At 45.6% G+C, this 15701-nt stretch overlaps 1 protein-coding gene across 2 annotated transcripts in view; it reads right to left on the bottom strand.

The window, feature by feature from the left end:
* Window positions 1-1585: 1585 nt before the first annotated feature.
* The window catches only part of UBE2O (ubiquitin conjugating enzyme E2 O), a 63705-nt gene continuing 49589 nt past the window's right edge, over window positions 1586-15701 (bottom strand). For both annotated transcript variants that reach the window (XM_081185349.1, XM_081185350.1), the window contains 8 exons: window positions 15471-15583; window positions 14659-14787; window positions 13594-13683; window positions 8055-8721; window positions 6926-7062; window positions 5891-6094; window positions 4839-4896; window positions 1586-2441 (listed from right to left, as the gene is read on the bottom strand). In XM_081185349.1, the coding sequence (XP_081041475.1) occupies window positions 1684-2441; window positions 4839-4896; window positions 5891-6094; window positions 6926-7062; window positions 8055-8721; window positions 13594-13683; window positions 14659-14787; window positions 15471-15583 (2156 nt within the window). In that variant the 3' untranslated portion in view covers window positions 1586-1683. The remainder of the gene's footprint in view (window positions 2442-4838; window positions 4897-5890; window positions 6095-6925; window positions 7063-8054; window positions 8722-13593; window positions 13684-14658; window positions 14788-15470; window positions 15584-15701) is intronic.

Genomic DNA, 15701 nt, shown 5'->3' with positions numbered 1-15701 from the left:
CTGCCCTTTCACACAATTAACAGAGTGTCTGGCAATGCAAGCAAAAAAGAAAAAAGGAGAAATCCTTTCTTGTCCCTGTCCTCAAAGGGTACTAATGTCAACTTAATTTCTTTTGCTGCTCTTTTACCAGCATGGCCACAAAAGATTGCATCCTGCAGCCTCCCAACTGGAGAACCGCTACCTCTCAAATCTTAATCTGCAACACTAGAACAACTAACTAATATCCGAGTAAACACAAGATTCGTGTCACCCTGTTCAGAACTAGATTATTCAAGTGGGAAGGTGAAAGAGGGGCACCCAGGTCATGATCAGAGGAAGGGAAATACAAGGGTGATTGTGACGCCGTGCAGATGTGGGTACGCTGAACAAGGAACAGAATGTAACCTCATCTAGGATGCAAAAATATGAATGTATCGCCAGTCATGATCTGTACCACAGCCGGCAGGGAGGTGGCGGTGGTGGTTGCACACCACCTAGGATCAGCCTAGGATCAGGGGATAGGAAATAACAGTGACTTACAATAAAGGCTGCAATTTTAACTTAAGGATGCTGGACTAGGGAAACCCATTGTCTATATTAGCATGGAGGCTTGTTGCTATAAGTCCATAGAGATACAATGTCAGACAGAGCTGCCACTTTGCAAACACCTAAGTGAAAGGCGAAATCGGAAAATGTGGGCTGCACCATGCAATTGTTCCAGCGCCATCCTGAGGTACCTCGGTGTACAGAGTTGAGTTGGTAGCAGAGTGTTCATGTATCCAGGAGAGTAGCAGGCTACGCTATATGCACTATTCCCCTCTCAAGGCAAAGTGGAAAGAGATATGCTGTTCAGAAGAAATTGTACATTTTAAATAAGACAGCAGGTAATCCTCAGAAAGCCAGAGAGGAGGTGCTGAGTGTGGACCACATCAAGGACAGCTCACCTAGCACTTCTGTCTCAAAGTGGCCCATACAGTCAAGCAAAAACAAACGCCTGATATCCACCACTTTGTGGCTCTCTTGAAGCAAAAGTCCAAGCCTACACCAATTTCCGGGGTATTTATCTCCTCAGCTCACAGCAGCGAACCAAATCACGAAAGCGCTCAGGACTGGCACAGAGCTGAAAATGTGGGCTATTCAGGGCTTTCTAACTGACCGGCTTTAGTGACATTATGTCTGAAGGTAGAGAGGAGCACTGCACCTTCCTCACAAGATATAAAACCACAGCACTGCATCTTCCTCACAAGATATAAAAACAAGGCTCTCCCCAGGCTTAAATCAAAAGCCTTCTCGACCATCAAGATCACCCATAGCACCCAAGAGGATCACCCAGGGAAGAGGGAGTGCCTTTGCACCAATAGGAGTTGAGAAGATCCAACGCCAGCTTCGCACAAGATCCGGCATGGAAAGGTCACAGCTCCTATTCTCTCAGGATCAACCTGGAAACAGGAGCATGGTGTGGGGGTGTGCATGTGTGTGTCGCTGTGCAGAGTTGCTCAACCATCCTGGGCACCTGGAATGTGGGAGGGGGGAAAGAGAGAGAGCCTAAAATGAGTTATGGAAGCTTCTGCTTTCTCTATAACAAACCAAGCCGAGGAGGAATGAGTGCACTGAGAGTCTATTTATTGTTAACAACGGTTGCTAGCTGCTTCCTCCTGGCTTCCCCTCCTTTTCTGTGCGTCTGTCTGCCCCTAACCGGATGTTTCATTTGTCTTCTGTCCACTCTGGGATGTTGGCCTCTACTAAGGCAGCCCGGTACTGCTGCAAGACTCCGCGGATGCTCTTTATGAACCCCTTGGACAGTGGGAAGAGGGGGAAGCCGATGTCGGGGTAGCCGCTCCTCTCCGGAAGAAAGCTCCTGTAGCTCTTTCTCCTTTTCTTTGGTTTCACACTAGGCTGAGCAGCAGAGTCTTGGGCAGCTTTACCCTCCTCCGTTGGGTCTCTGGCAAAGTGCGTTGCCCTGGCCTGGCCCATGCTCTCCGAGTCCGAATATTGATGGGCGTCGCTGGCAGCAAGCGTCGACATTGCGCAACCAGAGTCTTCCAGCTCCTCCTTGCCGTCAGGCAACTGGCTAACTGTGGCGGCGGCAGCGGCAGCCCCTAACTCTAGCTCTCCCAGAGGCCCCATGCCATCTAGAGGGCTCTCTGCCAAAACACCGCAGGCTGAATGCACAAAGGAAGGCTCTCCCAGGCTGAGGTGGTCATGACTCCTTTCCACCAGCTCGTTGGTCTCCACCCAGGACTCGATGCGGTGGACCAGGCGCCAACCGTTGCAGCAGAAGTGCTCGAAGATCTCCTGCTCAAAGACTTCCACCGGCTTGCGCAGCAGCTGCATCATCGACTGAACGACCCGGATCAGAGCCATCTCATTGTAGCAGCGGCTGTTTTCGTAGCCCTCTTGCAAACCGCGGTCACTGTCAAAGCCAGCCTCATTGTAATAAGGCTCGTTGACTAGGATAAGCCCTGATGTGAGAAAATGGAAGGGGAGGAAGAAGAGGGAGCAGGGAGAATAAAGAATTTAGAAGGTTGCAACGATGTCGGAAATGCACACGGCTGCCTTAGAGCAAACTATGGGACATGGCTGGAAAGGGAAAAAAAGGAAGGAATTACCGTATTTTTCGCTCTATAAACATGCGCCCGACCATAACACGTACATAGTTTTTAGAGGAGGAAAACAAGAAAAAAATATTCTAAACGAAACAGTAGATGTATGAGTTTTGTGGTTCATGCTGTGGCCACAGACATGTGATCTGACAGTGAGTTTGGAGTAGCCCAATGCAAAAATCCTGAGGATCCATGTGGATCCATGCTTTGTAACCACGTTTTTGCACCACTGCGGCCCCAGGCAACAGTGGGTGCGTGATTTTTTTGGTGCAAGATGTAGCCATGGACATGCTATGTGATCTGAAGGTGAATTTGGGGTGACCCAGTGCAAAAATCCTGAGGATCCATGTGGATTCGTGCTTTGTAACCACGTTTTAAGTGGGGAGGGAAGGAAAAGCACTCAAGGGACAAGGAGCACACGTGGGGTGGGTGGAGAAGGATGCTGCTAATAATGCAGAAGAGGGGTTTAAGGGGAGAAGAAGCACGCGTGGGGTGGGTGGAGAAGGATGCTGCTAATAATGCAGAAGAGGGGGAGAAGGGGAGAAGAAGCACGCGTGGGGTGGGTGGAGAAGGATGCTGCTAATAATGAAGAAGAGGGGGAGAAGGGGAGAAGGCTCCTCTCCTCGCCCACTTTGCTCCTTTAAAGCAAGCAGGCTCTGCTTTTCTCCTTCTTCCCCGCTCATCCCTGGCTTAGCAAGCTGAAAAACTTTGCTGCTATGTAGCGAGCTGAGTGGGGAGGAGAGAGGGACAGAGAGCCTGCTTGCTTTAAAGGAACCAACCGGACAGGAGCCGCTGACACTCGTGTAAGCGGCTCCTCTCCTCTCCTGCTTTGCTCCTTTAAAGAAGCAGGCTCTCTGTCCCTCTCTCCTCCCCACTCAGCGGCTCTTCTCCGCTTTGCTGTTTCAAAGCGAGCCACAGAGGAGGGAAGGAAGGGGAACCATGGATCCTCTGCTCACGACTGCAGCAGATCCTCACCACCAGCCGTAGGCATTCCCTCCATAACACGCACCGACATTTCCCCTTACTTTCTAGGAGGAAAAAAGTGAGTGTTATGGTGCAAAAAATACGGTAAATGTACCAGGAATAAATAAATAAATAAATAAATAAATAAATAAATAAATAAATAAAATAAAATAAAATAAAATAAAATAAAATAAAATAAAATAATAATAATAATAATAATAATAATAATAATAATAATAATAATTTATACCCCGCCCATCTGGCTGGGCCTCCCCAGCCACTCTGGGCGGCTTCCAAAAGAATATTAAAATACTGTGATACATCAAACATTAAAAGCTTCCCTAAACAGGGCTGGAAGCACTATTTAGAACTTAAGGGATGGGTGGGAGTAATCTCAGTTTTGAAAACAACCAAACTAAAACCTTATTTATTCAGGCTCTGAAGCCCAACAATTACTCCAAATTTAAGGTGGTTTTAACACCCATTTCAGAATTCTAACCCAGAATTACTAGGCTCATTATGTAATGAAGCTGAAACCTCCACCATGCAAAGTTTTGATGAAAACTAAAGCACAATTCCACAGGGTGACAGCACTTTTGGAAAGTTTTCTTTTAAGAAAAAAACACCTCTATTGGGCTTGGATGCCTTAATTACTGGCAGTAGACAAACTGTTCTAACTGAAAGTCTTCCTAGCTTCTTGAGATAATGGTCCAGGCACACCAATTATGTTAAATTATATTAGGGGACAAATCACCCAACAATTTCTCATGAGAAGAATGCACTTCTTGACGTCTTCTACCTGCATGAGGCCCATTGTCCCCTGAAATGTACATCCTACACACAAAGCTACTCGTGTAGGCGCTCCAACCTGCCTCTGGACATGCCAGGTTGGGTGCTGAATCATATGCAACTGTGGCCCTTCCCTTGGAGCAAGTAGACTGCGGAATGCACACCTGCAGAGAGCAACAGTGATGCAAAATCCACCTATGCAAAAATAAAGACTGCGTGGGCTGGCTTGGTTGCTTATTGGCTTTTAACGGCCAGCCAAGCTCAAGTAGTTACTTGCAGCTCCTTCTGTGAGCTGGCAGCTGTCTAGGTGGTGGTTTTTCTTTCAGGACATGAAATAGAAAGTAAATGCGTATAGGCATCCACAATTATAGAGTAATGAAATTAGCCTACAAAGTCAGCTAGCTGCGGAAGAAATAGGTTATTCTACCTATTTTCTCATATTCCCTTGCTGAAGGGTACTCTTCGGCGCCCACCTTTCTCCCCTGCTCCAACACTGGAATTTACCTTGGATTGAGATGAGTACTTGTAGAAGGCTGGATTTACTAGTCCACCTCTCTGTGCCCTGGAATAGACAAACAAAAAAGTAAGCCAATGTATTTAATGTTCTTTATTTTAAAGCTTTACATGAGAACAATGAGTTCAATATCATGTGGATGGGCTGGGCATTCTATGTAATTATGGGTGCAACATCTGCATTATGTTAGAGGCAGCTTCCAGGACCTGTGCTGATGCTCAGCACTGTGGTGACGCCACACATGGCAGAGCATCACCTCCTAAGTTATGTGGTAAGGGCTGCCTGTAGCATTGCTGGGTCCTGGTGGCCAGAGACTACACTGCTCCACTAGCCCAGAGATCACTGCACTGAAGAACAGGGCTGCTACGTGAGTTGCACGTTGCAAGCCAAATGACGGCCAAGGCAGCTGCAGAACTGGACAAAGCCAAGAGACGGCGCTGTCACGACAACGTATATAAGATCTGGTGGAGTGATTGTGTTTTGAGCCCCAACAGATTTCAGTAGTGAGGTTCCACTTATATATCACTATAGCTTTTAATAGTAAGTTCAGCTGGGAAAGAGCTCCGAAGTGTGTCGTGAAGAAAGGAAGCCTTTTCTGACGAAAGCTTCTTGTGTCATTTTGCTATGTGCTGTTCCGCTTCCTTCATAAACTTAGGAGCACTTCTCTGAGCCGTGGCTGTGACCAGCTGGGAGAATGGAAGCCCTTCCAGCAAAAAGCTATGGAGCCCATTAACTAAAGCAATGGTTTAACACTCGCAAGCTACAGTTAAGGGGTGCATATATACTTCTGAGATATGTGCATGGGCAGCGAACTGTAGTTTAGAGTAGTATCTTCAAACTGCTAGCACAACACCCTAACCTTGTCTTTTGAGAGGAAAAAATGAAGGAGAGGAAGAGGAAGAGGAAGAGGAAGAGGAAGAGGAAGAAGAAGAAGAAGAAGAAGAAGAAGAAGAAGAAGAAGAGCAATCTGAGGCAATTTATACAATGGTACTTGGAGGAGCCAGACCAACATCAATACGGAAATAGTTTGAAGTTGTATTACCTTGCCTATCCAGGTCCCCAAAAGGCTTACGCAGACTTTTCCATTGTCATACAAGTTGGGGTTCAGTCTCCCACTACACTGGGAGAGGTAACGGAAAAGAGGGGGGACAGCCGGGTAGATGTTGGGAAGCTGGATGTCAAATAAAAAGAGGCCATCCTCATATGGTGTGCGCGTAGGCCCTTTGACGAGTGCCGAAAAGAGATCCTGTGAAGAGAGCACAAGCCAAAGCATAATTCCATGAAGAAAAATCAACTTCAACTTCTGAGGAGCCTCTGTAGTGTTAACTAGGAAAATAGCTACATTACATTACATGGGCTGCATGCCAGATAACAGCACTGTGTTGGTAAAGCTGTTGAACTTCACCCCCTGCTCCCCCACTTGTTCCATTTATGAAAATATCAGAGCAAAAGTACTTAACTTAACCCAGCTCCTAGAATTTAGTTCCTGTCAGGTCAGCAAAACAGTTAATTTACTTGCTGGTGTAACAGAATGCAACACTGAAAGATTTATTTGCTATTGCTGTGGCCAAAGAGAATGTCAGATTTCTTTTGGTGTGATAGATAACCCATCTCACTACTTACGGTGGCTATTTCAATCATTTTGTGGGTGCTTAAGGAAGTTTTCTGGAATATATTGTCATTTTTCTGCTCTTTATTCTTTTTTATGGCATTCAGTTATGTTTGAATGAATGCAAAGTTTCTACATTGTACTCTATGCAAAAGTGTGAGATGAACACACAGAACACAATAATGGGATTATTAACAACTGCTGTATAAACTGAGGAAGTCAGAAGCAGAGATGCTAGTGATAGATGGCTGCAGGAGGAAAATGAAACCCTTTTCTATCTGCCTGAAGGCTGGTCAAAGTCTTCACAAATGAACGATATGGTTCCTTCAACTAGGACGCATCTTAGACGATGGAGTCATTTTTTTGGATCCTGGCTTGTGTTTCAATGGTTACAGCTCTAACAAGGACGAGGAGTACCAAAACACTCTTGGTGGAGTGTCAAATACACACTGGGTTGTGTGAACTTACCATTCTGTCTTCAAAGGTTTTGACCATGATACCATCTGGCAACGAGGTTGCTAGCAGGGCCATTTCTTTCCTCACTGTGCTGAAAAACTTCTTGGCTTCTGGAGGCTGGAATTCCATTTTCTTGAAGGCATGGCTATCTAATGGGACAATGAAAAAACCAAGACAGTGGGTTAAAAGAACCCCCTACCCCACACAACCATGCAATTATCCTTAAGGAGATTATGCTGCTTTTGCCTAATACTGGTCAGAAATTGCTTAAAATATTATGCTAGTTGGTGAAGGAGAAAGATATAGCTCTTATATTCTACCCTTCTATTCGTGGTCAAAAAAGCTAGCAGGTGTTTCCATCACACCTTTCCTCCCAGGCCAAATAAAAAGCTCAGCCATGAAAAAAACCTCTCAGAGATAAAGAATAATAATCCATGGCCAGTTATCACACCAAGATACAATGTAAAAAGTCAGGACTACCTGACTTTTACTAAACTAAATTTTACTCAATATATAATTATTCATGAAAAACAGCAATGATAAAATACAATGCATATTTGTAAAATGCAGGTAATTGCAGTGTAACAGTCTACAAACACCTACAGTGCCAAGGACCTTCTGGCGGTTCCCTCACTGCCAGAAGTGAAGTTACAGGGAACCAGGCAGAGGGCCTTCTCAGTGGCACCTGCCCTGTAGAACGCCCTCCCATCAGATGTCAAGGAAATAAACAACTATCTGACTTTTAGAAGACACCTGAAGGCAACCATGTTTAGATCTGATGTTTTATCATGTTTTTCATATTCTGTTGGGAGCTGCCCAGAGTGGCTGGGGAAACCCAGCCAGATGGGCGGGGTATAAATAAATCGTTGTTGTTGTAGCTGCCAAACAATGGGATGAAATGGCTTCTAAGTACAGTAACAAAATGCAATGTGTTTTGAAAGTGCTGTTGTTTATTTGCAACAGGCCATTAAGTGCAAGAGACTGAATGCAAGTTGAGGCACATGCTGAAGTACAGACACAAATTCTGCAAAGTTTACCTTTATCCCACCTTTAAATACAGGCTTCTATAGAATGAAAGAGGGATGCTGCTGCTTTATTGTCCAGCACTGCCTTCCCTGAAACACGGTTGCCTGCCACTCACCTGGGGCACACTCCAGTACAGAGAAGACTTCCCCCTTGGCACTGGTGAATGTAACGCCAGGCTTGCCTCCATTCTGCTGGCAAAGCACAGGAGTCTCGCTAGGCCACTCTGACGTCACCGGGGTCTGCGTCTGCGCCTCTCTCTCTTCCTTCTTTTCTGCCTCTGCCATGGCCTCCATCTTTTCTTCTTCCACAATCGCTACGTTGTCCAGGGTCTTCTTCAGATTCTCCTGCAGCTTCTTGATATCGTCCAGGAACTTCTTCTCGCGGGTGGGCTTCTCGGGTTCGACCGTCGGAGAAGTCGGGTAGCCCGTCAACAGCTGCTCAACGGTCATGTTCTTCAGGCTCTCCAAGATCTTGATGGCCTCCTTCAACTCCCGGAAGCTCTTTGGGGTCCCTTCCTTGCCGGATTTATCAGCTGCCAAGTCGGCCACTGCCATTGCCACAGCGCCTTGAACTTGCTCCTCTACCTTTTTCACCTCTTCCACAGGTGGCTCCTCGGGCTCAGCTTCCTCTGCTTTGGAGTGGTCATCTTCCATGAGGCCGTTGTCCGTCTCCCAGCTGTCACTCTCATCTTCCCACTCATCTGAGGAAGCGCCACTCGTGCTGCCATCTATGGAATCAAGGTCTGTTTCTTCATCCATCTCGGATTCTATGTTATACAAATGCTAGAAGCCAGAGAGGGAGGGAGAGAGAGAGAGAGAGATCTATTAATTAAGAAAAGGGTTGTCATCCCACCAGTAAAAGGGGATGAGCTACAGAAGCCTTTCTTCACTCTAAGGACACATTGGAAGCAGACGCTGGGGGAGAAATTAGTTTGGTTTGCATTTTAATGCAAGTCTACCTGATGCTCACCTCCTAAAATAACGAGCCAAAGCACAGCTATCCTACACTTTCTGAATGTTGTGATGCACTTGTCCAATAAAAAGAGGACAAAGTATATATTAGGGAAAGTGTGTGCAAAATACTTAAATTAGTGAAAATAATGTGCAAAAATGCTTTATATTATAAGGGAAAGCTGCACCCCAAAACGCAGCACCAGATTCAACTAACCAGAAGCATGAGCAAGGATTTCTGCCACTGCAATGGGGCTTCCCCTTCCCACAATTCGGCTCTATGGGGAAGTTGGGAGAATCCCCAGAGAAGCGCTCAGGGGGAAGAGAGGAGAAATTGATGGAACAATCTATTTAGTGCTCTGTGGAAACCTCCCTCATATATTAGGCAAAAACATGTACAGTTTTCATGCGGACTTCAAAAAAGTTGCACGCATACTGATGTGGAAATGAGGAGAACTGAATCTGAGATTGAAAGAATGAGTAACTAAGAAAAAACAAAATGGACAGATTTGCCCATCACTAGGCAAACTCCCACTGGACTGACTTTCAGGTGGATTCTACATGCCTCGACTGCAGATCTTATGCAATATCCATCTACAGGATTCTGAATCAGCACTTTACCCTCAAAAAGTAGGGCACCCTGGGTTAACTGGAACAGTTTATAAAAAGGCTACAGTGAGCTTGAAGATCTGCAGCAGACTAGAGAGCAGCAGGCATTAACTCTGCTAGACGGAAGATCCCAGGATACTGAACTCCTCTTAACAAGTCTATTTATTCCATGCTGCCATTTATCACATTTCTCCCTTGCCGTTTTTGATAAGCTGCTTGATGTTTTTGTCGGAACAGGACTGAACCCTCCACTTTCAAAGTGACAACCTGTGAACTACACGGAAATGCCTATCGCTTTCCTCCTACAAGGAGTTGTTCTTATGATCCGAATAATTCTCAAGCTGCTGCACTCCACAGCGCTCTGTTTCCAAGGTGTGCCCCTTCTGATCTCTGTTGTGTATATTAGGGATGTGACTTTTCAGAATACGGCCCTCTTGTCCTCCACCACCCAGCCCAATTTTCTTTCTGCTCAAACTGCAGGGGGATTTAACAAAGATGTCTTGGAGGTTGCATGAGATGTACAGATACCCTTCCGCGTATGGGCTTTGGTACACCTTTTCACAGATCCCTGCCATGATGGAGGGAATATATATATATATATATATATATATATATAAGCATTGGTAGCTGCAGAAGTAGTAGTTTCCCGGGGAACCTCTGTTTGCTGTAGACCTTAATCTACAACCACAAATCAAATTAACAGGTTTTTTAAAACGGTATAAACTTTTATTATAGGTTGGGTGCGGAATTGTACGGAGACAGTTGTCCTTTGTGGAAGTGTACGCCAGACCTGTGATCTGATCACATGTGACAGGAGTGGAAAGGGAGACAGCAGAGGGCTTTGTATCCCACTTCCATAGCTCAGGCACTGGACCATTCTGCTGCAATTAAAGGAGAACTGCTGGTTCAGAAAAAGAAAGCCTCGAATGCCAAGCATTTATGCACATGAACAGGCTTCTGAGGCAAAAGCAAACCACTGCGGGTGCTGGCTATAGCAGAGACGCAGCAGCTATCTGGAAATGAAGAGACCAGGCATGAGCTAAAAAGCTTTCAGTACTGCGGTCTCCTCTAACGTTGCTTTGGGACAAATTTAGCTGTAATGCCTCTCCCAGCGGATCTTTTTCACCTAGAAACACCAGCTTATGCAAGGATGTTACACACACTCTGATCATCAGTGTTCTAGAAGCAGGAAAACTGGAAATGGGGGCAGGGAGCATGGCTGCTGCACTGCAGATGCTCGAGCTAGTGAAACCCTTGGGGTAGTCAACAGTGTGCCCTCCAGATAACTGTTGGACTCAAACTCCTATAATCCTGGGCCACTGGTCATGCTGGCTGAGACTGATGGGAGATGGAGTCTAACAGCACCTGAAAGTTGCCATGTTGCCTGCCCCATAAGCTTATTCCCAAACCATTCTATTTCATCTGCTCCTCCTCCCTTTCTCTAATTCAACTAAGGGTATTGTTTTACAATCATTCATGCATGTGGAGAGTGCTTTTCCATGAATCCTGGGCTTCCTTGAAAGCTCACCAGGAGTTCTGTCAATGAGATCCGCTGTGTACAAGTGTTTATAACATAGCTATCGGAAAAGGGCATGAACTGAATGCACCCTACAGTGTGTGACAGTGTAGGCCAACGGTCCTAACCAGGACCCTGCTTCAACTGTGTAATGCCCTTGACATGCATGTAAATATGAAAAATTAGAAAGCTATTGAACTAGAGCAATGGGTTTCTCCTTTGGGGTTTATTTTGGAGAAATGTGCCTACCTGAACTTCATATTGCTCTCTATGCAAGCGTTGAGAGGGCTACATGCATGCTACACCTACTTTAATTCAGCGATTGCCTTCATGGGAATCAGTGGCACAGATGCCATAGCTGAGGTTTTATTTTATACCTTCCATCCCATCAGGGTGGCTCCACAGAGCCCTCAAAGCAGCTAATCATAGGAGAAAATGAAAATGATGGCTTATCCAAATAGCCCTTTGTGAACCATCCAAACAGCTCCTGCAAAGCTGCAGGTTGCTTCTGGAAGGACACAAAAGGGTCTGCACACCCAGGAAGGTGAGAGCGGGGAAGCCCTACGGCATGAGTGGAACTCTGCTTGCAATTCATTGGATCCACTTAAAATCGGGAGTGGGAGCATCTCCAGATGTTGGTGAACTCCAAATCCCATCAGGCGCAGCCAGCATGACCACTCATCATCAGGGGCAATGGGAGCTGTGGTCCATCACCATTTGGATGGCCACATGCTCCTCTTCCCTGACTTAAGTTAAAAGCCAGCAGAGAGAGTACAAGTCAGCAGCATCAGAAAACCCAAAACTCCATCTAGCAGTTCCCGCTGCTGCAACCTAAAGTTCCAAATAACTTGTTAATCTACAGGCCTCAATATGCAAAGCCCCACTGAAACAAAAGAAGTCTTCATCGACCTTCTGAAAACGTGTGAGGTGTATGTCAGAGATGCGTGAGCAAGAAAAGGATGGGCTAAGGACAAAGGAGACCTGGATCATAAAGAAGGCTGATCGCCGAAGAATTGATGCTTTTGAATTATGGTGCTGGAGGAGACTCTTGAGAGTCCCATGGACTGAAAGAAGATCAAACGCATCCATTCTTAAGGAAATCAGCCCTGAGTGCTCACTGGAAGGACAGATCGTGAAGCGGAGGCTCCAATACTTTGGCCACCTCATGAGAAGAGAAGACTCCCTGGAAAAGACCCCGATGTTGGGAAAGATGGAGGGCACAAGGAGAAGGGGACGACAGAGGACGAGATGGTTGGACAGTGTTCTCGAAGCTACCAGCATGAGTTTGACCAAACTGCGAGAGGCAGTGGAAGACAGGAGTGCCTGGTGTGCTCTGGTCCATGGGGTCACGAAGAGTTGGACACGACTAAACAACAACAAGGACAAAGGGGGAACTGCAGATTGCAGGCAGGAGCTACTAGCAAAACTCCATGTGTATAAAATTTCCCTTCAAAGGCATTCAAAGGATCCTGGCCTTTGCAGAGAAGGAAAACGGAAGCAGCAAGTTTAGACTGCAGAATAAAGAGACATCAGTAGTGCCACAAGTGGGTTTCATCAACAGATTGCATCCAGAGCAGAAATCGCCAACCTTTTAGGACCAGGGGCACATTTTTAATTCTCTGAGTGTGCAGAGGGCTCCAGTCACAAATTAGCTGCTTTTGGGGCGGTTGGGGGTGGCATAACACGAAATGGCTGCCACAAGCTGCATGGTTTAACCCAAAATTAGAAAGAAAGCCACTCCTGACAAGCTTATGCTTAACATGGGAAATCAGCTATGTCTTGCTCTTCCTGATTGTGAGATCACACAATATCGATTTTACACACACAAATATAGATCCTGCCACTGTCTAATAGCAACAAGAAATGATCCTCAGTACAGTGGTACCTCGCAAGACGAATGCCTCGCAAGACAAAAAACTCGCAAGATGAAAGGGTTTTTGGTTTTTTGAGTTGCTTCGCAAGACGATTTTCCCTATGGGCTTGCTTCGCAAGACGGAAACGTCTTGCAAGTTTGTTTCCTTTTTCTTAACACCGTTAATACAGTTGCGACTTGATTTCGAGGAGCAACTCATAGAACGCGGTGTGGTAGCCTTTTTTGAGGTTTTTAAAGACTTTGGTGATTTTTGAAGCTTTTCCAAAACTTTCCCGACACCATGCTTCGCATGACGAAAAAAATCGCAAGACGACAAAACCCGCGGAACGAATTAATTTCGTCTTGCGAGGCACCACTGTATCAGGAAAAATATACAAAGTGGCCACACCATACTCACTCTCATGTCACAGGAATTGCTTGGAAGGTTTTGCTCCATAGCTTTCTTTTAATGATAGTTCAGAGTCTTGGGCATCAGCCCAGGAGCACAAGTAAAAATGTTCATGGGCACCATGGTGCCCACAGTCACTGACTTGGTGACCCCTGACTTAGAGCAATCCATTTCCAAGTTTCAACAAATTCAAAGCAAATTTAAGAGCTGATGAAAAAGAAACAACAAGCATTCCCAGTTTCAGACAAAATGCCCCCTCCTTGCTATAAAGGCATGGGACCCAATGAACAAGAGCTCCATCAAGTAGAGGCAGCTTACCTGTGGCAGAACGATTGTCCTGGAGTTATCAGCCCACACAACTTCCACTTTGCTGCTGAAATCCACACGGGCCACCTGACCCACAGAGGGCTAAGGAAACAAACACAACAAGCCTTAGAGCCAGCTTAACTCGACCTTCTAGAATACCAGCAGTTAGCAACTACTTTCTTCAAGTGAGTGGGGTGCATAAGCAAGAGGAGGATATCAACAGAGTAAGCCAAGAGAAATTGTAATGATTCTTGCTGCTGCTGCAATTTTACGGAGGGGGATGTCCGGTGCAGGATATTTCCAAAACAAATCCACCTCAAAGACAGTGAACTGTACATCAAAACGACCTCAGCGCTACTCATCTCCAGTCTCTCTGAAGAATCCATTTTTGAAGTATTCGACAGGGCTGCCATCTTGCGGTGGATTGAGGAACTGGCGTTTGAGCCTTTCAAACCTTTTCCCTCTCGGCAGATGGCGTCTTTATGTGGTTTCCTCACAGAGATGATCCACGCTGAACCTGGCCTTGTATATATGCTGAACATGTTCACAATAGGCTGTCTCTGTCACTTGCTCAGCAATGTTCAATATGATGCCGGAGACGAGACTTTAAAAAGCCCAATTAAAATTGTACCCGAAGCCGAGTAAGTGATATGTCGTTGTTCATAAGCTGTTTAGAAGTTTCAGGTCTGCAGATTTCTCTGCACAGCTTCATTACTGAAGAAGGCAATTAGGAAGAGGCATGATGGCCTTTTAGGCTATTAATTCATGCATGTATCATCTCTCCACTCAAATTATGTAAGCTTTATGCTTCTGTAGCCGAAAGATTCCAATGACCTCATTGTTACGTTCTGGTTAGCTATTGCATCTGCTACAAGGGGAGGACCTCATTTCTATGTATGTGCCGAAAGAAAAGAGCCTCCCTTCTTCTAGAAAGTGTGCAAGGATGCATGTCTATTAGGAACACTAAGCAGGACAAGATGGCCTATCTCTTTTCAGTCCAAACCAAGGCACAGAGGAATCTGGCAACTGCATTTTCCCCTCCCGCAGTATTAGGCCCCAAGGACATGCAAGACCTACCTCATTTTCACCAACTGAAGCACCATCCTCAGCATTGCCAATGCGGATCACAAAATCAGTAGTGCGGAAGCGGAAGTCTGGGTGATCAGCGATGTCATACACACTGACATCTTCTTCCTCCCCAATCAGCTGGCGAAGAACACACACCATGTTTAAGACCAATCCTCGTTCAGATTTTCCAATTCCTACATGCTTCCAAGAACAACATCCTGGAACTCATTCTGCTCAACGCTGCTGCTGCGTTGAAATATCTGGTACAAGGCTTCATGCATATATAATTTTTAAAAGAGCTCTGAAGAGTTGACTAAAACAGGTAGGCACTCACAACTTTTACCACACTGTGGTGGAAAATTCATAACAAGAAACCTCCACGTGCATTTCCAAAGTGGTAGAGTCACGTGAAAGGAGGACTGTACAGTCCTGTCCATCTGCACCAAGCTATAACCTTCTACAATACACTCATTCGGGGCTCCTGTTCTCCCCCACATGGCACCAAAACAGAGGATGAGAATAAATCAATCCGCCCAAGTCAACATTTAACATAAAGGAGGATCCAGTAAGAGGATCTGAGAGTATGAAAAACACACACACACTATTTTTTACTTAAGTTCTGACACCTAATTTTGATCTGGCATGGAAAGAAAGATAAAATCTGCATTAGGGTTTATTGGGGGAAAGATTGGAAAGAAAAAAAGTCAGCGCAGTATCTATCACTTTTAAATACAGCTTTTCCAGTATACTGAAGTGTATAATGAATAAAAGTCCACATAAACATAATAAGGGCACAAAAGACAAGGACCTTTGCTTCTTACCTCAACATCATCTCCACTAGGCCTCAACTTGAACCATTTCACCACACAGGTGCGGCCAACATGGTCACCTGACTGCACCACTCCATACATCCCAGGATCCTGAGAACCCTGTGCTATTTAGGATTGAAAAAAGAAGACTCCAGTAAGAGAGAGCAGCATACTGAAGTGTCAAATCCTCTTTTTCTAGAGGCTTAGGCAAACAACAGTGGGAAAAGGACTAATATTCCACAA

This window comes from Podarcis bocagei, assembly GCF_964188305.1.
Source record: "Podarcis bocagei genome assembly, chromosome: 2".
Classification (NCBI taxonomy): Eukaryota; Metazoa; Chordata; class Lepidosauria; order Squamata; family Lacertidae; genus Podarcis; species Podarcis bocagei.
This window is presented reverse-complemented; position numbering and strand designations above follow the sequence as displayed.